The following is a 26,350-nucleotide window of genomic DNA, read 5'->3' on the forward strand; positions in this document are numbered from 1 at the left end:
AATATTCATTAAAACTTAAACTGCAGACAAGAGGAATTACTCAACGAAGACAGACACCCTGTTTGTGATTAAGAGATGAAGGAGGAGTTTATTTATTGCAAAAATGACTTACTCATATCTGAGTGTTTTGTAAATTAAAGTTACTTCAGAAAAACTAAGATTGCAACAAACAGCTGATTTTATGCTCTACGGTCAAACGAAAGTAATGTGAAATCTTGCCATTTGTATGCAAATTAGATGATTTGGAACTGCAAAAAGCAAGCTGTTTGAAGAACAAGGGAGTCCGTTTCAATAAAGCAAGCAGTGTATACATACCATGTTAAGGTGTAACAGATTATTTTCTTGAGTTAACGCAAATAGCCTTAAGGGACACAAAAGAAAGCAAACTACAGTTGTCCATGTAGTGTTGAAAGTTATTTTTGTGATGAACAAGAGTCTTCCTGACGTTGTCACCAATACTTGGAAAATACACAAGTAAGTTACGATTATTCCTTATGTAGGATGTAGGTTAGGAGGTCGCCAACTTATAATCAGGATTTATCAATTTATAGGATTGTGTGTGTCACAATTTTATTGAAGTCAAAAGTAGGAGTGTATCTGTGGGAGCATTAAGGGTAAATGTAACTGGATCGCTAATTAATAGAAAAGTTTCACCAATCCACATCCTTACATGAAAAAAAATAAAATAAAATTGTTCCACCAAAAGTGTTTTCTTGTGTGGAATGTTCATAATGAAGGATTAATGAAGTGAGAATTGCACGAGAATTGCACGAGAATTGCACGAGAATTGCACGAGGCTTGAAATTATTGAGTTTTGTACAATAATTGTGCCACACACAGGTTTTAAGTCCATTTTAGAGAAGAACAGTCCATAAATCAAATAATAACATGGATGTGTGTGTGTGTGTGTGTGTGTGTGTGTGTGTGTGTGTGTGTGTGTTCGTATCATAAGAAATAAAATTGTTTAAAAGAAAATTTAAGTCCTCGCTTAATGTGGTAAGTTTCCAGGAGGGTATATAACTTCATGTCTGTCGTGCACAAAATCATGATGAGTTTATTGACACTTGAGAAATTGAAGAGAAAATTATTGGATTTTGGTGGGTAAATCCTTATATACAGGCCTTCTCGAACATTCCAGCCTGTTTACTGTATTAGGAAGCGTAACATGGTTCCTTTTGTTTAATGTGTGTGGTGGTTGCATCACAACATTATGTTCCTACATGTTCTTCATATACATGGGCATATCAAAACGATGATCACTGTGAAATGTTCCTGGCATTTGTTCCGAACGGGCATAGCAGTTGCTACACTTATTTATAATCCTTACTTTTTTTTTTGTATTTTCCAATTAAGGTTTTTCTAATAAGGAATAATCCTAATTTTTGGGGCTAATATCGCTAAATAGGGTTTGCGGATGATATGAGAAAAATTAAAAATGTTTCTTATTTTAAACATTATTATTTGAGAAATCATTACGTGTAAAAATTTAATTTATTTTACCCATCAAAACTTGAGAAATTCATGGTTTAAGTGTGTAAACAGTCAATGAATAAAAAATCAATATGGAAGTCCAGTTGTCCATACAGAGACTATTAAGTAGCTTTGACCTTGCAATTAAGATTGAGTCAAACGGAACGAATCAACGATACTTCAGTAAATTTGTTTAGTTCATATCTTTATGAATTTATATGGAGAGAGAGAGAGAGAGAGAGAGAGAGAGCAAGTGACACAAATAAATTTGCCAAAATCCTTTGCTGCATCACATACATTTCATGAGAATTAAAATTTTTTTTTTTACTTATGTAGAATAAATTTTTCTTCTATACTTTAGAATGGCAAATAATTTAAGCAACTTTTAAATATCTTTTATTTTTAAGTAAATGTGTAATTTTTCTGCACTCATGGTTGAAAAAATTTAATGAACCAATTTTGAGAAAAAGAAGTTCCAAACTTTTTGATTGAATTTGATTTATTGCAAGTCAATACAATTAGACACGAATCAATTAATACGGGAAAGTGATCATTCTTTTTGATTGCTGTTCTTCTTAAATTATTCTTCTCTAAATAGCAACTGAAGCATACTCGTTTTTATTTGCAACAAAGTTATTAAATAAAAAAAAAATTATTAACACTTAAATAACACTTCAAAGCCGGAAGTTGATTTACCCAGGGGAAATAACTCTCTAAAACCGGAAATTGTTATGCGATCACGTGCGCAACCGGGTTTTTTGTTTTATGTCTGTTATTTTGACGCTATTGTCATCACAAATAAAAATGTCTGACGAAGAGTCCAGCAGTGCTAGTGACGCTGATTACATCCCGTCAGGTGAGATAAAAACAAATAAAAGAAATATATACTAACCTTTCTTTTTTCTTAACACTGCTTTTGTGATTTACAGCGACTTTCAAGTTATTTTAAACGTTGGCGCAATTTCCGATTACAATGAGATTACATATTTTTTTTTTTTTTTTTTAGTTACAACCTCGACATGTGGTTGGTTCTTCGCTTTATTTTATTGGCGCTCTCGCCTTTTCTTTCTTTCAATTCAATGAAAATATTGCTTTTAAATTTAGTTATATCTTTTATCTGAATATTTAAAAACCATCTTCTCTGAAGTCGTTTTATCATGCTATCTTTTCTTTTTGAGACAAAGCCATTGAAATTATTAAACAAAAGATTTTTATCAACAAAGTCCTTTTTAAAAACCCAAATTCGTTTTTAACAACAGGTGCGAAGTTATTGTTTATTTTATTTATTTTTTTTTTTTTAGTAAACAAGTTATTTTTCATTTTAGCTTTATTAGCAAAACTATTCTACTGCTTTTTATGATATATTTGTACAAAAATAAATGAAAAGCATGAATTTTAAATTCTTGTATTTTTATTATGTAGAGAGTCAGCATTTTCGGTTTGGTTTACAAAGAAAGGCATAAAAGAACAATTTTTTTTTTTTTTTTTTTTTTTTTACAAAGACCCGGAGGCCACTTGAGAATAAGGGTTAACGTAGTAATCGTTAGTAGACAGTATTTTTTATTTAGTTAAATTGAAAGAAAAGTGTAAATTTACTTAAAGGGACGGCTCAGAAAGATCTTGTTTACGTTGAACTTGAAGACTACCATATTGTAGTCAGCTGGAAAGCAGACAAACGGAATGTTACCAAAGGCAAGATAAGTTACTCTCCTATCTAGCTGGGTAAGTTTTTAGTGTTTTTACGTATTTCAAAGCGTTTATTCAGTTCGAAAAACAAGTACTTGGGCCAAGTAAGTACGCCAAGTACTACTTGGCGTAACAAAAGAATAAGCGACTCTTGATCCGGTCGTACCGGTGTCAGGCGAAAGAAACCGAACTTCTGTTTTTATTGTAAAACAAACAAATCGGTATAAAAGAAAATATCAAACGTTTGTACACAATTTTTTTACATTTTCACCCCAAACAAGGCACATTGCCACTTTGATGTAGGGGGCTACTATCAGGGACATAAGTTACAGGGGTACTTTGTGGGGAGTTGGGCAGCAAGATGTCGGTTCACGTTACACTTGAACTTCTGCATGTCAGTACAGTTGGGGAAGCAGGAACCAGGAAGGGAATTCCAAAGTTTAGCGGTTCTGTGGAAGAAACTACTGTAGTAGAAGGCTCTTACATTTTATTTATTTATTTTTTACATGGGGGTCACCACTTATCAAGGCCCGAAGGTCACTCAGGGATAAGGGTTATTGCGTGTACAGTAATCAGTGAGGTAGTATTGTAGTAATCATTAATATTGGGGGTTTTGATAGTGTCTTACTTAAGGGGGCGGTTTGTCAGGAGTTTGTTTAACGAATGATTTAAGTATGTGTTTTGGGAGATCATTGATGTAGATCAGGAATAAAGTTGGGCCCAGGATGGACCCCTGAGAGACTCCAGCATTAATACTGTGGCCCTCTTATTTCTGCCCATCAACCACTACTCTTATGAACCTATCAGAGAGAAATGATTTAATGATTGAGAAAACATTTCCAGTAATACCGTAGCTGGAAATCTTGTGAAGTAGGCCCTTATGCCATACCTTATCGAAGGCCTTCAATATGTCAAGAGCAATTGCCCTGGAAAGGAAACCTTTGTCAAGAGATTCACTAATCCTATGTGATATAACCGTTAGCACATCTGCTGTAGATCTTGCAGAGCAGAAACCATATTGCATGTCACTGAGAAGGTTGTTTCTGTTGAGGTGGTTGACTACTTCTTTATTTAATATGGATTTCAACAACACACAGGAGACTTATTGGTCTGTACTGAGAGGGAGATGACTTTTCACCTGAATTCTTAAATACAGGGCATACTGATGAGGTTTTCCAGGATGTTGGAAAGCACTTTTCCTTAAGGCAACGCTAGGGATCTCTACTGTGAAGGGTGGGATTTTGCTGCATGTCGAGTTTGTCGGGGGTATTTATGTAGAGGGGGTACAAGTGCTTGCAGTTCGTTAGGGCATTCACCATTAAAACACTTGTAGAACAAGCAGAGGTATGCTACATTTCGTCGATGGGACAGAGGCTGAAGCTTAGATGACAGTTCAGGACCTATAAGGTTGACGACTCTCTTTTGAACCTTGTCCAGGAGTGAGAGACTAGTAGCAGATGCACCAGCCCAAATGTGACAACAATACTCCATACATGGGCGAATGGTGGCCTTATAGAGGTACAGGATACTTTCGGGCGTTAGTAGCTTTCTAGCACGGTAGAGAGAACTTACCTTTTTTACAACGATCCTGGTAATGCTTTCAATGTAATTTTCCCAACTCATGTTTCCTGTGAGTGTTAGGCCGAGGAGTTTAAAAGATGTACTTTCAGATAAAGAGTCTTTGGCCATTACTATTGGTGGTAGAGAAGGTTTCTTGTAGTTATTGAAGGAAACAAGTTTAGTCTTAGCAGCATTGAATGTGACCAACCATTTTTGTCCCCATTCCACTACAGATTGGAGGTCATCCTCTAGTGTTTCTGTCGCTTCTCTAGATATGTGTTCATTTGTTTTCCTGTCGGTCAGATAGTGTGGTGTTATCAACATATATACCCATCTCACAGACAATTTTGTCAGGGAGGTCATTTATGAATATCAGGAGTAATAGAGGTCCAAGGATAGACCCCTGACGCACTCCCGCATTTATATCATATTGTTTGGATGTATGACCATCGATGACAACCTGGATTTTTCTCTTATCTAAGAAGGATTTAATTATGTTAAGTGTTCTTCCAGTGATACGGTATGATTTGATTTTCCTGAGAAGACCTTCATGTCATACCCTGTCAAAAGCCTTAGATATATCTAGAGCTACCGCTCTACTCTCCCCTGCTTTGTCAAGTGAATGGTATATACGTTCAGAGATTACAGTTAGGATGTCTGCCGTAGAACGGGCTTGCCTAAATCCATATTCTTGGTCGGTCAGAAGTTTAGCATCTGTAAGGTGATGGACTAGAGCTTGGTTAATTATGGACTCAAATATTTTGGCAAAAAATGGGAGGAGGCTAATGGGGCGGTAATTTACTGGGTCAGTTCTTTCGTCAGAATTTTTGAAAACTGGTACCACAGAAGCAGTTTTCCAGCAGGCAGGAAAGCAAGATTCATTAAGGCATTTGTTGAAAAGTTTGGAGAGAATTGGAGCTATTTCGGCAGAGCACTTTTTTAATAGCAGAGCCAGGAGTAGATCAGGTCCACATGCTTTTGAAGTGTCAAGATTTTTTATGATAGCATTAGGGTTGGATCAAATACAATTGTATTTATATTTCAATTGTATTTAAATACAATTTTAATGTAATTGTATTTGTATTTTAACATCACAAGAAAAAGTAATTTGTATTTATATTTGAGAGAGAGAGAGAAGGAAACTTTCAGAGCTCTAATGATAATAAAATGCAATGCAGACATGATATAGAATGTAATGTAGATGTCAAATTTGGAAGGAAATATTTCTTTTTTTTTGCATATTTTCAGATTTCTTTATTACTTTGAAAAAAAAAGTACTTATATTTGTTTTTGTTTAAATCAGTTATTGTATTTTTATTTGTATTTTGAGATTGAGGAATAAAAGTATTTGTATTTCTGGTAACCTAAACGAAAATATTTGTATTTCAATTGTTAAAAGTCAGTATTTGATCCAACCCTAGATAGCATGCACCTGAGAAGGGGTGACTTTCAGATCGTTTAGTATGGCGTCTGTCCGCAAAGGAAAGTCAGGGAGGGGGTGATTAGCAGGGTCCAGTGTGGAGTTGGTGGCAAACTTGTTAGATTGCTCGGTTGCTGAGCAAACAACCTCATGATTGTTGGATAGTGGGGGAATTGTTGATTGCCCATTATTTACTACACTGTTGTAGATTTTCCAGAAGTTACGGGTTCCTAATTTCTGTGCTTCGATGCGGTTTTTGGTGGTTTCAATAAATTCTCTCTTAGCTGTCGCTATTTCTTTCTTACAGTTATTTCTGGCTTCTATATACTTCTGTCTGTTTGAACTGGACTTATGGCGGTTAAATCTGCAGTACGCATGCTGTCTTTGGGTTATGTCCAAAAATTCAGCACGCAAAGTTAAGATGCTGGTAGTGAACTCTGTTTACCTAAATATGGAAGTTAGTAAACATGAAATGGAAATAATTTATTTTAGTTTAACACTTTGGTAAATTTTTACATGAGGTTCACCTCCACAATTTTCTTTAAAATAATGACTTTTAAAGGTTTTTGACTATGCTGAATAAGGAAATTTTGGTAAATTCTTATGACGTACCCCAGCGTATTATAAACACCCCAATTTTCCCATATTAAGAACGGCTTTCGGAATAAACCCAGCAGATTTGCTGTTTAGTTGTACAAATATCCTCAAACCAGGTAATCACTAAAAGGGACACTTAAAGGTTGACACCAGTATCTTAGCAGAAGCTTTTTTTTTTTTTTTTTTACATGTTACGGGTAAAATATAATCGCATAATTATTAAAATTAAATACGTTGTTTAACAACTTATGTATTTTTTGGTACTGTGCTAAAATAATAATGTTATTTTTTTGAAAGCCATTCTTAACATGGGGGAGGTTTTTGTAACTATTTTGTGCTTCCACCTTAACAATTAAAAAAAAATATTGTGAAACTTTAATTTCACCTGAAAAAAATATTTAAAAATAGCGTGGTACCAAAAATGCATAAGCACCAAATATTGGTTTAATTTTACAGTAGATATTGTTCTCGGATGCATACAATGGCAGATGGTACCGCGCTATTTTTGTATAATTGTTTTTTATTTATTTATTTATTTTTTTCTTTCCAGTTTAAATTCAAGTTTCAGGATACCTTTTTTTTTTTTTTTAATTGTAAGGTGGAAGTACAGAATAGTTATAAAACACTGTCACCTCCTCACTAAGAATGTTTTTAAAATGATAATGTTATTGTTTCAGCATGGCACCAAAAATACATAAGTACCCAAAATTTTATTTTTATTGTTCAATGGTTTTAATTTTAAATTATAAAATAAAATATATTTAATCATTTTAAAACTCCATCTCTCATTGTTTTTAATTTGTTAAACAACGTGGTCAATTTTAATTAAATTTAATCGCATGATTACATTTTCAATTTTAAAGTTTGTGAAACATGGGAAAAAAGCTTCTGCTAAGATACTGGTGTCGACCTTTAAGAGTCCCTTTTAGTGATTACCTGGTTCGAGAATATTTGTACAACGGTAAATCTGCTATAACCCCCCCTCCAACCTCGAAAGCCGTTAACATGGGGAGGTTGGGGGGTGTTTATTCCGAAAGCCGTTCTTAACATGAGGTGGTTGAGGATGTTATCGTGCTCATGTACAGACATGGCAGCCAGTGAATTACAATGCATAAGGCAGGTCTTTATATCTCGAAAACTACTTGTCTCTGCAAAATTTAAACGAGATTTTCTTATTCAGCATAGTCGAAAACCTGTCAAAGTTTACATTTTAAAGGAAATGTAAAAGAAAATATTAACACTTCTTGTGCTATCATGAAACAATAAAGAAAACTTAATTTTTAAAAATTTTCTATAAATAGATTTTTTTTTTAACACTTGTATTATGAAAAATTTACACAGCAGTACGAAAAAAAGTTGTCCAAAAAATATATAACAAATAAATGTTACCAAAGGCAAAGTTAGTTACTTTTCTACCTAACTGGATAAGTTTTTAGTGTTTTTATTTAATGTAAAATGCTTATTCGGTTCAAAAAACGAGTAATGTTGAACATTGCAGGAGAACATGAAAAGATGGCTGTGATGTCTTTGAAGACTCGATAATCACTTTACAATAAGAAATAAAACAATAGTGGTGCATCACCTCCCCTTTTTTCTAGTCGGTGATAGATGATTTGGCGTCCCCGACGAAACATCTGACAACAGATATTATGTATTTTATATAATATGCAATATTATTATTTTTTTAATATTTTATATGAAAATAAGTGGAACAATGTGAACAATTCTTAGTTTTATTTAATAAATTTGTAATATTTATTTCTGGTAAATGTTAACTTTATTTTTCATTTCAAACATTCTTAAAAGTATAGGCACAGCCAAAAATTGAAAGAAAAACAATTTTTTTTCCCAGAAAGATAAAAGTCTGAATTTGATCATATGTAAAGCAGAATAATATAAAACTTTCTATTTTTAATAGAATTTAAAAGTTTTTCAAAAACCACACTATTCACTATCATTTTTGTTTCGATCGCTAAAACATAAAAATATTTTTTTGAAAAGTTTTGAATCAAATTTTTTTTTTTTCATTTAAGTAAGATTTAGGATGATTTGCTATAAGAATATGCAAAAATATTGTAAGTACCTGAATTTCAAATAATTACAAATTTTTATATCACTAGAGAATTGCGTAGCAAAATTAATAAAAAACAAAATTTAATGATAGTTTAAATTTAAGTATGGAGGCCTATAAGGGATTAAATAAACTATATTTAGTCATGTATTGTTAACGTTTGATTTGACGATTAAGTGTAGGTTTTATTCTTTTTCATAAGTGAGATATATATATATCGCTTATGAGAAAAGAATTAAACCCTTCACTTAATCGTCAAATCAAACATAAAAATACATTGTTGCTTAACTTCGGGGTAATGTAGGCAACAAGCTACCTACATATGCCCTGAAGTTAAACAATGATGAGGCTGGCCAGTATCAGATGGGTGACCAATTTTGGGAATGCTACGTGTCATATGTTGAAAACAACTCTTGCATCTTCTATCACGGTTGGGCCACCATAGGTGAATAAACAAGAAATTGCTGATAGAAATTATCGAATTTTTAGCAAAATCAATGTTTTTTTTTCTTTTTGGTATCGATTTTTCAAAGCATTTGCTATTTAATGGTATATTAGCAATATTGGGCTTGATAAAAGAAAATTTATTTATTTTTCAAAAATTTAAAAGTAGTGTTTTTTGTAAAAATAATGAAAATATAAATTTTTTTGCTAATTTGAAAGATAATTATTAACATATTCAACAAATTTCACAATACAAATCACAAAAGATGAAAAATAAAAACACATTCAAAATTTGGATTTTCAACCTAAAAATCTGATGCGTGCACAGTTGTTTTTTTAAAATTTTTTTTTTATTTATCTGCACTCCTCACCCTCTCCACAATACAATATATTTTGCTCAGTTTCGGCTAATTATTTTAAGCATATTTGTACTCACAAATAAAGAAGGGGGTGTTTTATAGGCAAAAAAAAGATATATATAAATATCGATTATGAGAAAAAAAGTACACAATTATAATTCTTCACTTAATGATTGGTGAAAATTTCGTATTGATTGAATAATTACTTGATTTTTGGTAGATATTTAAAGAAACTCCATCCAAAAATACTTCGTTTCATTTTAGCAGTGTCTATAAAAGTAAATAAACGCATTTGTTTTACAGAAAAGTATCATTCTTGCGCCAAATTACTTATAATGATACAAATGCTACTATTACTACTAATAATAATTCATCTAAAAATGTGATAAATTTCTTCAGTTAAAATATCTGTTGGAAGATGTTTCGTCGGGGATGCCAAATCAGCTATCACTGTCTAGAAAACAAGGTAAATAATGCAAGAATGAAATGTATCAAGAAATATGCCGGAATGACAAATATAGAAATATTAAAAAATAAGTTTATTATTGTTTCATGATAAAATCTAGTTACAGGCAAAAATGGGGGGAAAAAAAATGAGACATAGTTTTGAAAGTCGGTTTATCATAATATTTTGTACGTTTCCGACTACTTTTTGATTGTATTTGAAAGAAGAAAGCCTAAAGTTAATTTCCAAAAGGGAAAAGCAATATTTGTACACGTGAAAAAAAAAAAGTTGTAATGAAAAATGTTTCCACAACAACACGGCGAGCTAACAAATTCAGCTAAATTTTGAAGTTAAATACGTTCATTGTAAAAAATCATTTGAAAGATAATTTGTTTTCCTGGGTCTATTTCAAAGACTAATATTAGTAAAGTAAAAAGCCTAAGATATTGAATAAAAAAAAACACCTTGTTTGTACAAAAAAATAACTTAGCGCCCCCAAAAGCAAGAAAATCTAGTTCTGTAACAAACCAGACCAAAACGATTTAAAAAATTTTTTTTTATTACACAGGCATCACCACATTATCAAAGCTAAGAGGCCACTCGAGGATAAGGGTTAAAGAGTGTAGAGTAGAAATTGGACAATATAGTAATCAATTTGATAAATTTGTTAACTTATATGGAACGACTCATCAAGAACTTGTTTACGTTAGACTTGAAGACAACCATATTGTAGTCAGCCGGAAAGCAGGAAAACGGAAGACAATTCCACAGGCATGCAATTCTAAGAAAGAAGCTTTGTTCATGGAATCTACATTTAGGTTTAGGCACAGATAAAGAGTAGGGTGAATTATTGATAGTGTTTTCAGCTAGACGAGTGTTTCTTGTGAAAGTTTGACGAGGGGGGGGGGCATAGACTTAAGCTCAGTTGAACACTTTCCATGAAAGTAACGATACATCAGAGACAAACTCGCAACATCTCTTCTGTGAGATAGAAGTTGCAGGGAAGAGAAAAGGACATCTACTATCAGGCTACGAAGTCTATTTTGAACTCTATCAAGGCAGGACAAGTCCTTTCTAGCAGCTCCTGCCCAGATGTGGCAACAGTATTTCATCCTTGGACGTACCTGGCTCTTATATAGATAGAGAATTGCATCAGCAGTGAGATATCTACTGGATCGATAGAAAGATCCCACCATTTTTCCAGCGGCCTTGGCAATGGATTTAATATATGTGTTCCATTCCTCACATTCTCTCTCTCTCATATATAAGAAAGGTAGTTTGCTTGAAGCATTTGTGGTAAACTTTGATGTACGTGTTCCATTTAAGATCAGGAGTAACGATCAAGCCCAGAAGCTTGTCAAAACTTGAGGCCTCCTGAAGACAAGACCCATTCATTTCAATTGATGCCAGATGGGGATCAGAGTGTTGATGTAAAGAATTAGTCTAAATGTTGATTCTACAGAAGCCCAAAATGTCATCGTCAAAAGGCTGTCTGAAAATGATGTCAGGTAGTTAGATGGAGGAAGGGATGCTGTTTTCTTTTTCCCAGCTGTGCATCTGTACATTCATATCGTATAATTTTTACCATTTTTTAATTTAATTATTTTTCTACGTTCTGCTTTTAAATTAAACATTTTTTTTATTTTTCAAGATTATATAAAAATTGTTATGCCAAAAGTTTGCATTTCAAGCAAGGAAACTATTAGAATCTTACATATAAAAATTTTGTGAAACAAGTAATCTAAAAAAAGTAGAAATTTATTTTGCAATTATATATTATTTTTTTGCATGAAAATATTAAATAAACAATGCTTAATTCAATGACAATATCGATAGTTTGAAAAATTGATTTTTCTTAGAATCAAATTCATTAATACGGACTTTAGGGGCTTTTTTCATAATGTTCCTGAAAAAAATTTTTTTTTTTATTACAATATAAAATGCTTTATCTTCATAAAAAACAAAAATAAATTCATCCGCTGAAAAAAATTGTGAAAAAAAGACGAAAAAAATATATTGGGAGTGGGGGGAGGGGGTACTGTTCGCACACGTGAAGCAAAATAATCACATTATTATTTTATTTATTTTTTTTTTTAAAAAACAAATCACTGTTGAATTCACCGTTAAAAACGAATGTAATGGATAAAAGTGCACATGTTACATATTTATTTTTCAATTATATTTTTTAAATTTGACCAAAAATAACGCCAGATTGCTTTAAAATTATATATTCTGATAACCGAATAGCTCTAGTTAAGCTAATTATGATCTGATAATATGAGCTCCAACTAAATATGTAAGTACATTTTTTTAATATTCATATTTTCATTTTTTTTTTTAATTTTTAATTCGTTCTGGAATAAAAAACAAAACAAAAAAAAGTTTGTTTACAGTAAATTAATATCAGCGATAGTAGCTGCTGCTTCTACAGATCGTTTTTAGATACTTTTTAAAAATAGAACGATTTTTTTCCAGGTATCATGATTTTAAATTGCTCGGTACCACAAGAGAAAGCCGGTTACGTTTTTATTTTTAACGAATAAATGTAGTAAAAAGATTGATTTATTTAACAGTGGGTGTCCGAAGAAATTTTTTTCAAAATTTTCCAAACTTGTCATATTGAAGTCTTTTTTTTTTAACATAACAAAAAAATGAGTCGTCGAAAGAATTTCGGACAACCGAGTCTATTAAAAGTAATATCATGACAAAATTCTTAAGAGAAACGCGGTACAACCATTTGCAAATCAGTAGGGTCATTACAAAATCTTACCGAAAACGCCGTTTTATGATGCTAACATTTTTATCACTTTATTTGCTTAAAACTCTTAAAATATACAATGTACATTATTATTTATTAATTTATTTGAAAGTATATTCATTTTCAAACAAAACGGTGGTATTTTGAGGACTTAAGATGCTTTGGTTTTTAAAATATGATGATTTTAGCTGAACCCCCTTGAAATTCGTAATTATCCAAAGTGTTTTATCATCCGTGTGTATTGCTATGAAAGCAATACCAGATACAGACTATTAGTTCAGTATAAAACTAGACGATTACCTGTAATCCATTGGGTGAAACATTTGTTCATTAATGTATACCCTCATTGTGAAGGTAAATATAGACCCTTTAAAACTATTTATTGGTAGATTATAAAATTGTATGACTATTTACAAAACATTCTAATTTACAATTTTTTATGTTTTCTATTAACGTTAATGTTTCAATGACACGAAAACAAATGAACACATATCTAAGGAAATGGCAGAAACGCTAGAGGATGACCTCCAATCGGTGATGGAATGGGAACAAGAATGGATGGTCAAATTCAATGCTTCCAAGACTAAACTTGTTTCCTTCAATAACTACAAGAAACCTTCTTTACAACCAATAGCAATGGCCAAAGACTCTTTATCTAAAAGTACATCTTTTAAACTCCTCGGCCAGTTCACAGGAAACATGAGCTGGAATGATTACATTGAGAGCATTACCAGGACCGCTACGAAGAAGGTAGGCTTTCTCTACGGTGCTAGAAGGCTACTAACGCCCGAAAGTATCTTGTACCTCCAGAAGGCCACTATTCGCCCATGTATGGAGTATTGTTGTCATATTTGGACTGCTGCATCTGCTACTAATCTTTCGCTCCTAGACAAGGTTCAAAAGAGAGTCGCCAACCTGATAGGTCCTGAACTATCTAAAGCTTCAGCCTCTGTCCCACCAACGAAATATTGCATCCGTCTGCCAGTATTTTAATGTTGTATGCTCTGACGAACTGCAAGCACTTGTACCCCATGTCGTAAATACCCTCGACAAACAGCTAAATCCCACCCCTACGCAGTAGAGATCCCTAGAGCTTTCTACTCCAATAGTTTCTTCCCCAGAACCGCTAGACTTTGGAATTCCCTACATAGTACCTCAGTAGCTTATGTCCCTGATAGTAGCCCCCTACACCAAAGTGCCAATGTGCCTTGTTTGGGGTGAAAATGTAATGATTAAAAAAACCCAACTTTATTTGTATAATACTAAAATTTATTCATGTACATGATTGATAATAAAATGAAAAACTTAAGGATTGAACTCCTAGCATTCAAGTTAAGAGAATTTTGTATTAATACAATCCCCTCTTCTCCTCACCACTTCTCATCTTAAATTTAGTTGCTTTTGAAAATTTAACAAAACAATCAGGGTATTTAACTAAAAAAAAACAAAACAAAAACACGTTTGTTTTTAAAAATGGTTTCTATTTCCTTTAACACTACTGGCATTAAATAAGATGACTTTTATGATCATAAAATGTTTGCAAATATATTCTTTTAAGTAGGTGATGTTTTTAGTTTGTAGCTGCTTGTGTACAGTCTAGCATTCATATGCTTGACCAATTGTAACCAAATTTGGTCAAAATATTAGTTGGGATCTAACTTAGAACCGATTTAATTTTGGAATATTGGTCATGGAAAAAGTGAAAGTTTCACTTTTGTTAATGACTTCAGTTGTGTGTATTGCAGACACTCTTATATAATTTTTTACCTTGAAAAATTTCATCAGTTAAAATTGATGGAATTTCAATTTCCATTTTTTTTCTCCAAGTCTGATTTATGAATTTGATATTTTGGGTAACTAATCACCATGCAACATTTCAGCTTGATTATTTTTTCTTTAACTTTAATAAGATCCAACTGAAAATCTGGCCCATCTTTATGTTGTCAGGTGCAACAATGTTTTAGTTTTAATTATATTTATGACTGATAACTATGGCCGAATGTGTTTCTATTAGGTTGGTGCAAAAATAATGTTTTTTGACTTAAAGTTGAACATCAAAAAACCATTTTTGCACCAACCTGATTATCTTTTTATTCATGTTATTTGGATTACTGTTCTCATCTTGAGTGTTGTTTTCACAGTTGAACTTTCAACCTGTGGCATAAAATACTTGATAAAATTCAATTGTAAGTTATACTTTTCTGGAGATTAAAGGTTCAATCCTCAGTGCAAACGACACTCAAAATACAATTATGAATTACTTAGGACTTCTACTCAGTCATGGCTGACTGAATGAGAGCATGCTATCCCTGACGATTAAATAAAGTACCTTATTCAAAATTCCATGCAGATTCTTAAGTTCAATGGAAAGATTCCAGATTTCGACAGCATATACCTGAAGAAGATTGGAAGTGACATCAGTGGAAATGGTGTGAAAATAAAACTCAAGATGAGAACAGGAGATTGAATAATTCAATTTATTAATTCTCTTGCCAAAAAATTTTTAAAAATATTCGAATTGTTTTAGTTGAATTTAAATTTTTAGAAATTTTTTTAATGATGCATTTTTCTACTGAACCAGACTGTTAATCCATGCGTGTTCCTTGATTTTCAGATGCTGAGGATGTGAGTGTAGAAGAAAATTCCGGTGATGAAGAGAATTTGGATGAGTGTTTGGATGACTCTGTCTTAAACAAATCTTTGAAACGAAAGAGAAAGGTAAAACCTGCTCTTCCTGCAAGGTAAGAAGGCATTGTTTTTCATTTTAACATATGTTGGCCAATGCTATAATATATCTAACCATGATGGTCCGTTAGCAATGTCAAGGATAATTACAATATGACCTTGCATTTAGTTATAATGTGTCTATTGCCAATGCAACTCTTTATTTTGATTTGAATACAAAATTTTTCGTAATTTTTTTTTTTTTCTGTAGGAAACGGCGTGGTGGTATCAGATTAGACGATGACCTCCCTGATGGATGTGAAGCTGATCCTGAGACGCTTCGTTTGGAAGAGGAACGGCGGCAAAAAGCCAAAGAACAAATGGAGGAGACGTTAAGGCAACATGAAGAAAAGGAAAAACGAAGATCCGATTCTCTTTGGCAGAGTTTTCTTTCTGATGTTGGATCTCGACCAACTAACAGATCTGGGGCCAGTGGCAGGTCAAGTACTGGATCATTGACCTCCCTCAGCAGCGTAAGTAAAAATCAGATTTTGTTTCTCGATAAAATATCTTGAATTAGTAAAGCATAAATTTGTAATGCTTTACAAAATTGGTCAAGATCAAAGTGTAGTATCTGTTCTTCAGATGCTGCACTTCCATTTCTTGTTCTCTTTCGGTGGAGGAGCAGTCCTTCATGACTGAGACAATTTTTTATTTTTGTACCTTTTCTCCACGTTAAACGACTCTGATGTCTAACTCTGTCCCGTGGGGAGGCATTGTAAATAGGTACAAAATGGCTTCAAACATGAGTAAAAGACATTCTTTCGATTTCATTAAAATTAATGGTTCTTGTTTAGAATTGGACTTAATAAAATTTTTCTGTATTTTGTATTTTTTAATTATTATATATTTCGGCATATAAGACGACCTTTAAAGTTAAAAAATCATCTTTAAAAACCAATATTTCATAAGATATCGGGTTTTGCAATCTCTAGCTTAGGCTAAACAAACATGGTTTTGTGATTTAGCCGTCGTCTTATACAACCGATATATAATAAATTTATTAAAATTTGCTCCAATTTTTGTACCTCGTCTTATCTGATGGTTGCCTTAGATGCTGAAATATACAGTAAATGTAATTCTTCAAAAACGCACCAAATCAATTTTAATTAAAAAGTAAATTCCAAATATTACTTTATTATTGTAATAATGACGGCTTTGAACGTTTCAGAATATTAATGTTTCAGTTATGTTTGAAGATTGTATGATAATGCTAAAAATGTTCCTATCATCGACTCTGGTCATGCAACTTGCTATTCATCCAAAACAGATTTATTTGATACTAGCAGATCAGGCTATCTGAAAATGCTGACTTCCTGACCAAAATTGCATTTAACAAAATTCAATCATGTTCTGCAAACTCAAAAACAATTATTTTCTTCAACAAAACAATCGAACCAAACATCATGAATAAATATTCTAAGATATAAAGAACTTGAATCATAAATTTTTTTTCCCAAAATCATTGGATTCGGCATTAAATAATCCGAAAAGAGTTGTTTAGAATTCCTTTACATTAAAAAAGCAAAAATTAAAAAAATTCTCTGTATGTACCCATGACAAAACAAATATATTTTAAAAATTACATAAATTGATCCAGTAATTTTATTTTATAAAGAAAAACATTTTTAAGTGATTAATGGAAATTTGTAGGAATTACAACATAAATATATTAACTATGAATTATTAATGATTTACCCCACTTTTTTTTTTTTTTTTTTTTTTTAAATGGTGGACTAGACTCCTTGGATTCTCATAAAATTTTCATTTTTTTTTTTTTTTTTTTTTTAAATATTGATTAATTTATGATTTTTGGAATATGATATTTTTGTTTTTCACAGTTACATACATCATACAGATTTTTCTTTGTTCTTTTTTTTTTTGGGGGGGGGGGATTCTGAACAAGAACCAAACAGATTTTTTCTCTTATTTTATAAAATAAAACCAGGTATTTAGCTGTGGACATTTAATGTGTTTATAGATAAAAATTTTATTTTCAACTGAATTATTATTAACTAATACAGGTTTAATAATCATTTAAAAATTATTGTCAACTAATACAGGTTTAATAATCATTTAAAAATTGTCAACTAATACAGGTTTAATAATCATTTAAAAATTATTATCAACTAATACAGGTTTAATAATCATTTAAAAATTATTATCAACTAATACAGGTTTAATAATCATTTAAAAATTATCAACTAATACAGGTTTAATAATCATTTAAAAATTATTATCAACTAATACAGGTTTAATAATCATTTAAAAATTATTATCAACTAATACAGGTTTAATAATCATTTAAAAATTATTATCGACTAATACAGGTTTAGTAATCATTTAAAAATTATTATCAACTAATACAGGTTTAATAATCATTTAAAAATTATTATCAACTAATACAGGTTTAATAATCATTTAAAAATTATTATCAACTAATACAGGTTTAATAATCATTTAAAAATTATTATCGACTAATACAGGTTTAATAATCATTTAAAAATTATTATCGACTAATACAGGTTTAGTAATCATTTAAAAATTATTATCAACTAATACAGGTTTAATAATCATTTAAAAATTATTATCAACTAATACAGGTTTAATAATCATTTAAAAATTATTATCGACTAATACAGGTTTAATAATCATTTAAAAATTATTATCAACTAATACAGGTTTAATAATCATTTAAAAATTATTATCAACTAATACAGGTTTAATAATCATTTAAAAATTATTATCGACTAATACAGGTTTAATAATCATTTAAAAATTATTATCGACTAATACAGGTTTAATAATCATTTAAAAATTATTATCGACTAATACAGGTTTAATAATCATTTAAAAATTATTATCGACTAATACAGGTTTAATAATCATTTAAAAATTATTATCAACTAATACAGGTTTAATAATCATTTAAAAATTATTATCAACTAATACAGGTTTAATAATCATTTAAAAATTATTATCAACTAATACAGGTTTAATAATCATTTAAAAATTATTATCAACTAATACAGGTTTAATAATCATTTAAAAATTATTATCAACTAATACAGGTTTAATAATCATTTAAAAATTATTATCAACTAATACAGGTTTAATAATCATTTAAAAATTATTATCAACTAATACAGGTTTAATAATCATTTAAAAATTATTATCGACTAATACAGGTTTAATAATCATTTAAAAATTATTATCAACTAATACAGGTTTAATAATCATTTAAAAATTATTATCAACTAATACAGGTTTAATAATCATTTAAAAATTATCAACTAATACAGGTTTAATAATCATTTAAAAATTATTATCAACTAATACAGGTTTAATAATCATTTAAAAATTATTATCAACTAATACAGGTTTAATAATCATTTAAAAATTATCAACTAATACAGGTTTAATAATCATTTAAAAATTATTATCGACTAATACAGGTTTAATAATCATTTAAAAATTATTATCAACTAATACAGGTTTAATAATCATTTAAAAATTATTATCAACTAATACAGGTTTAATAATCATTTAAAAATTATTATCAACTAATACAGGTTTAATAATCATTTAAAAATTATTATCAACTAATACAGGTTTAATAATCATTTAAAAATTATTATCAACTAATACAGGTTTAATAATCATTTAAAAATTATTATCGACTAATACAGGTTTAATAATCATTTAAAAATTATTATCAACTAATACAGGTTTAATAATCATTTAAAAATTATTATCAACTAATACAGGTTTAATAATCATTTAAAAATTATCAACTAATACAGGTTTAATAATCATTTAAAAATTATTATCAACTAATACAGGTTTAATAATCATTTAAAAATTATTATCAACTAATACAGGTTTAATAATCATTTAAAAATTATTATCGACTAATACAGGTTTAGTAATCATTTAAAAATTATTATCAACTAATACAGGTTTAATAATCATTTAAAAATTATTATCAACTAATACAGGTTTAATAATCATTTAAAAATTATTATCAACTAATACAGGTTTAATAATCATTTAAAAATTATTATCAACTAATACAGGTTTAATAATCATTTAAAAATTATTATCGACTAATACAGGTTTAATAATCATTTAAAAATTATTATCAACTAATACAGGTTTAATAATCATTTAAAAATTATTATCGACTAATACAGGTTTAGTAATCATTTAAAAATTATTATCAACTAATACAGGTTTAATAATCATTTAAAAATTATTATCAACTAATACAGGTTTAATAATCATTTAAAAATTATTATCAACTAATACAGGTTTAATAATCATTTAAAAATTATTATCAACTAATACAGGTTTAATAATCATTTAAAAATTATTATCGACTAATACAGGTTTAATAATCATTTAAAAATTATTATCAACTAATACAGGTTTAATAATCATTTAAAAATTATTATCAACTAATACAGGTTTAATAATCTTTTAAAAATTATTATCAACTAATACAGGTTTAATAATCATTTAAAAATTATTATCAACTAATACAGGTTTAATAATCATTTAAAAATTATTATCGACTAATACAGGTTTAATAATCATTTAAAAAATATTATCGACTAATACAGGTTTAATAATCATTTAAAAATTATTATCGACTAATACAGGTTTAATAATCATTTAAAAATTATTATCAACTAATGCAGGTTTAATAATCATTTAAAAATTATTATCGACTAATACAGGTTTAATAATCATTTAAAAATTATTATCGACTAATGCAGGTTTAATAATCATTTAAAAATTATTATCGACTAATACAGGTTTAATAATCATTTAAAAATTATTATCGACTAATACAGGTTTAATAATCATTTAAAAATTATTATCGACTAATACAGGTTTAATAATCATTTAAAAATTATTATCAACTAATACAGGTTTAATAATCATTTAAAAATTATTATCAACTAATACAGGTTTAATAATCATTTAAAAAATATTATCGACTAATACAGGTTTAATAATCATTTAAAAATTATTATCACTAATACAGGTTTAATAATCATTTAAAAAATATTATCGACTAATACAGGTTTAATAATCATTTAAAAATTATTATCAACTAATACAGGTTTAATAATCATTTAAAAATTATTATCGACTAATACAGGTTTAATAATCATTTAAAAATTATTATCACTAATACAGGTTTAATAATCATTTAAAAATTATTATCAACTAATACAGGTTTAATAATCATTTAAAAATTATTATCAACTAATACAGGTTTAATAATCATTTAAAAATTATTATCACTAATACAGGTTTAATAATCATTTAAAAATTATTATCAACTAATACAGGTTTAATAATCATTTAAAAATTATTATCACTAATACAGGTTTAATAATCATTTAAAAATTATTATCAACTAATACAGGTTTAATAATCATTTAAAAATTATTATCAACTAATACAGGTTTAATAATCATTTAAAAATTATTATCAACTAATACAGGTTTAATAATCATTTAAAAATTATTATCACTAATACAGGTTTAATAATCATTTAAAAATTATTATCACTAATACAGGTTTAATAATCATTTAAAAATTATTATCAACTAATACAGGTTTAATAATCATTTAAAAATTATTATCACTAATACAGGTTTAATAATCATTTAAAAATTATTATCAACTAATACAGGTTTAATAATCATTTAAAAATTATTATCAACTAATACAGGTTTAATAATCATTTAAAAATTATTATCACTAATACAGGTTTAATAATCATTTAAAAATTATTATCACTAATACAGGTTTAATAATCATTTAAAAAATATTATCGACTAATACAGGTTTAATAATCATTTAAAAAATATTATCGACTAATACAGGTTTAATAATCATTTAAAAAATATTATCGACTAATACAGGTTTAATAATCATTTAAAAATGTCTTCCGTGCATTTGTCGTTTTTAATAATTAACATCTGAAGATTTTGAAATCCTCGTTTCAACTTTTGCAATTGGGAATTTGCTATTTTGAAATTCTGAAGAATATAAAAAAAAACAATGTTTTGAGTCTTGAAATATTGATGTTTAAATTAGTTTCTGTGTTGTGTATTTCAGCCTGTGGGTAACCGAAGTCCAGGTGATGGTGCTTCTTCATCCCCAATGCAAACAAATGGTTCTGATGCCAACTCGCCTATCAAGGGCACTACTCCGCAGAAAGTCACAGTCACTAAAGTGTATGATTTTGCTGGAGAAGAAGTCAAGCAAGTATCTTTTTGTTACATGTTTGGAAATATGTGTCTCTCGATGAAGAGTCAAAATGGAGGTCACAAATTGTCATTTTTTTTTTTTTTATGAATGACATGTATATATATATATATCATGAGAAAATGTGAATAAAATGTTTTAATTATTATTGATGAAAACAAAATTTAGTTTCATTACATACTGTACGCACCCAACATTTTATTAATGTACAAATATCTTCAAATTTTGAAGCTGACATTGTGGGATTCTCACTTATCTCTCGCTCTTTCTCGTATCTTTCTTTCTCGTTTCTCTCCCAGTCTTTTTTATTGATCCCCTGACAAAGGAGGGAGTGAACCTAGTAATTCACTCTTATTTGTTCCCATTTTTCCAAATAACCATGCCTTTGATTTTTTTGTAATTTTGCACAAACGTTAGTCCTGGTTAAAGTAAAATTTTGCCAAAACAGATTTTCCTAGGTAAATCTGCCCCCCCCCCTCCTCCCCATCCCAGGGGTAAATTGCCCACAAATTGTTTGTCTGTTCGCACTTTTCTCAATCATTCCTTGAATTTTTTGAAATTTTGTACAAATATTACTTATGGTGAAAGTAAATTTTTCACTTTGATGGAGGGGGGACCCAGCATGCTCGGCTTTTTTTTATCTGACTTTTATCAATTTCTCTTATGTGTCTGCATTCAAATCTTTGCTTTTAAATATCTGCAAATGCGTTAAATAATGCTCATCAAAAAGAGTCAAATAATATTTTTCCAATATTATTATTAATTACTTATCCATACGGAGACTTAAAATGCATCTAAAAGGCTTTGTAAGTTTTCAATGTCAAATGTTGATTTTAAAATCTGTTTCCACTTCGTTCTGCAGAATCTCCAAGCAAGTTGATGCCAATTCAAAAGAAGCCAAAGAAGCCCAAAACACATCAATTCGACCAGCTCCCTCAGATGGTTCCTCTCCACCAGAAACACTTCCTGCTCTCGGAAGAGCCTACAATTCAAACACTGCAGCCGCCTCCTCCATTACATCATCGTCATCAAGCCGCTTGTTATTTTCGTACGTAATTTGAGTCTTATTTTCTTCACTATTCATCGCATGTGGAAGAATAAGGATCTAATTTAGTTTACGATTTCAAGGTGTTTCCAAAGTATTTTGTTGAGTGTCTAGATATCTCGTTTATTGAAAAAACTAAAGAAAAATCTGTATGGTGTACATACTTGTGACAAAATGAAAATATCGTATTCCAAAAATCACTCAAATCAATGGAGTTTTATTTTCAAATAAGAAAATCAAATTTTATTAATATCCAAGGAGTAACTGTTTCACTCGTCATTTTGAAAAAAAAATTTCAAGAAACAAATGGAGGTAACTCAGCAATAATTTAGTTACTTGATTTATGTTGTAATGCCTATAAATTCCTATTAATCGTTTAAAAAGGATTTTCTTATTTAAAAATAAAACTACTTGATCAATTTACATGATTTTTGGAATATGATATTTTCGTTTGGTCATGGTTACGTATATTATACAGATTTTCCTTATTTTAATGTAGGAAATTCTGGACAAGAACCCATGTTTCTACTCAATCTGGTTCCAGCTAGATCAGATTGTTACTAGTTTTCTTCAGATCACCAAAGTTAAGCAATACTTAGCCTGATTAGAACTTAGATTGGTGACTGTTTGGAAATGGGTGTTGCAAATAACCTTTCATTCAACTCTGTGGCCCTGTCGGTGGGGCATTAGAATACGCCGACTGCCCCCCTGCAGATGGTAAAAGTCCCTCAATGGGGGCCCTGGATATGACCTGAAAAGGGTTGATATGCCGTAAAACAAAAACAACCAACCAAAATCATCCAAATCTGTCTCGATCTTGCTGAGAAGTATCAACAACAAACTAGTCCTGGTACGCAGATATTTCAGGTTATCTGTTTCCCATAACCATGGGATTAAGCAATAATATGAGCCATTAAACTTAAAATATTTTATTTATTTTTAATTCATAGATGAGATCAAAAATGCATACATGTGAACATGTCCGACTTAGGACATTCAATTAAATATATCTTTATTTACTAACAACTCTTTGGAGTTCTGTACATGGTTTATCATGTCTTATTAGATGTAATCATATGATTATTTCATTTTTTTTTTTTTTTTTTTTTTTTTAACAACTTAAAATCCTATGTTAAGCCCCCCCCCCTTCTTCCCTTGACAAGAGAACGTTTTTCTTAAAGATAGGACTAATTTTAAGTACAAGGATACAATATTGTGCACAGTAAATTTGAGAAAACCAAAATTTGCTAAAACCAAAATTCCAATCTTTCATTATATAAATAAAATAAACCCTGTACCATTTTATTGTTTTAAATGTTTATCTGGCTTGAATATTATTGTTTATGAAATTAAATTCTAAACTCTTTCATTATGACTTAAAATCTATTTGAAATAATTTTCCTCATTTAACTTATATTCCCGTAAATTCATATTCTAACACTCTTTGTTTTCGTGAAACATTCCACACGACAACAACAATTGACAAAATGGGTGAAAGGAAGGGTTCATACTTTTGCCAAATATTATCTTCAACGTATTTGATATGCAAGATTACGTGCATTTGCTAGAATTGTTGAGAGATTATAAACATTTATGATTCCTTGTTTATACGCTATATCTTATTTAACCCTGTGTTAATCATCTGGGTGTTCCAAACATGATTAATCCCATGGCGTGTTTATATACCCCAATACAAAAATGTTTATAGTGTTTTTATTTTGTAAAATATAGTTATCATACTGGTTCAGGATATATCTATAGTTCCTTTTGAATTACTTGTATCTTGTTGATATCAATATAAAATAATACAATAAAATAAATTATAAAACTAAGCAAAAATTAAGATATTACATTAGCTAAGTTCATAGTTACAAGATTGAAAGAGTAATAAATTGCAAATAAAATAATCACATCAAAACTTGTGATAAAGAAAATACTAAAACATATTAATTCCATATTAAATATTAGAGTAGCCTAATGATACATAATATGTGCTTATGTCTACAAATTTTCATTCCTAATGGAAAAATACAAAAATATATAAATCATAAAATAATACCTACGTTAGTCAGCTGAGGTGACTGGACAAAGCGACGTCAACCTCCAGGGAAAACTGAGATACAACTGTGCCATACCATGTGTGCTATACTTTCACCGAGTCAGGAAAGTATTTGGAAAGAGGAAAAGAACTAAGTTATGAACTGGAATAGATACATTGAGAGCATTGCCAAGGCTGCTGTGAAGAATGTGGGCTCTCTCTACCATGCTAGAAAACTACTTATGCCTGAAAGTATCCTGTACCTCTATAAGACCACCATTTGCCTATGTATGGAGTATTGTTGTCACATTTGGGCTGGTGCATCTGCTACTTGTTTCTCACTCCTTGACAGGGTTCAAAAAAGAGTTGCCAACCTGATAGATCCTGAACTGTCATTTAGGCTTCAGCCTCTGTTCCATCGATGAAATGTTGCATCCCTCTGCCTGTTCTACAAGTATTTTAATGGTGAATGCTCTGACGAACTATAAGCACTTGTACCCCCTCGACGTAAATACCCCCGACAAACCAGATAAACCATGAAATCCCACCCCTTCACAGTAGAGATCCCTAGGTGTAAGAAAGCATTCTACTCTGGTAGTTTCTTCTCCAGAACTGCTAGACTTTGGAACTCCCTTCTGGGATCCTGCTTTCCCAACTGTACTGATATGCAGAAGTTCAAGTGTAATGTGAACAGACATCTTGCCACTCATCTCCCTTCATAATACCTCTGCAACTTATGTCCCCGATAGTAGCCCCCTGCTTCAAACTGGCACTGTGCCTTTTTAGGGTGAAAATTGAATTTTAAAAAAAAGTTGCCAACTAGGAATTATGAGCACTCAAGTAAAATTTGGGTGACAAAACACCCTATGGGACTAATGAAGAGTTAAGTATTACATTTTGATTTCAACTCTTTAAACTATAATTAAAAATAAATAAAATTGCTTAAAAAGAAAGACTACCCTTGCTATTCTTAATGACAAAGTGGAGGAAAAGATAAAAATTTACATTTAATGTAGGTTTGAAGCAAGAATTAATTCAATCTACTTTAAATTTGTCATCTTTGCAAATTTGATTTTTTTTTTAAATTTCCTTCATTTTTTTCTTTTTTTTTTTTTCAAAAAAGTTATAGGCAGTGTCTGCAAAAACTGGAATCGTGCGGACTCACTAGCAAACAATCTGGGTTGAGTTCACACGAACCACCCTTAGCGAGTAGGTACGTTTTTGGGAAGATTCTTTATTTAGGATGATGTTCATGCACACATTTCTTCTACATTTTTTCTTTCTGCAAAATTATTTTGAATATAATCTCCAATTCAGTCTAAATCCAATATGGCTGCTATCTCTGAACATATGCACATCAAATTTTCTTTTATTTCTTTCTTTTTGCTCATATATTTATGAAGCAATCTTTTTGCTCATATATCTATGAAGCAATCTTTTTGCTCATA

The 26,350-nt window shown here is 30.0% G+C and overlaps 1 protein-coding gene across 1 annotated transcript in view; it reads left to right on the forward strand.

The window, feature by feature from the left end:
* Window positions 1-2,196: 2,196 nt before the first annotated feature.
* LOC145277488 (heterochromatin-stabilizing protein CFDP1-like) overlaps window positions 2,197-26,350 on the forward strand; it is a 33,828-nt gene continuing 9,674 nt past the window's right edge. The window contains exons 1-5 of the mRNA XM_080128870.1: window positions 2,197-2,326; window positions 15,425-15,551; window positions 15,746-16,007; window positions 21,670-21,815; window positions 22,682-22,867. Coding sequence (XP_079984996.1) covers window positions 2,236-2,326; window positions 15,425-15,551; window positions 15,746-16,007; window positions 21,670-21,815; window positions 22,682-22,867 — 812 coding nt within the window. The 5' untranslated portion in view covers window positions 2,197-2,235. The remainder of the gene's footprint in view (window positions 2,327-15,424; window positions 15,552-15,745; window positions 16,008-21,669; window positions 21,816-22,681; window positions 22,868-26,350) is intronic.

The sequence above is a fragment of the Euprymna scolopes genome, chromosome 6 (genome assembly GCF_053919585.1).
Source record: "Euprymna scolopes isolate OS-2025 chromosome 6, ASM5391958v1, whole genome shotgun sequence".
Classification (NCBI taxonomy): domain Eukaryota; kingdom Metazoa; phylum Mollusca; class Cephalopoda; order Sepiida; family Sepiolidae; genus Euprymna; species Euprymna scolopes.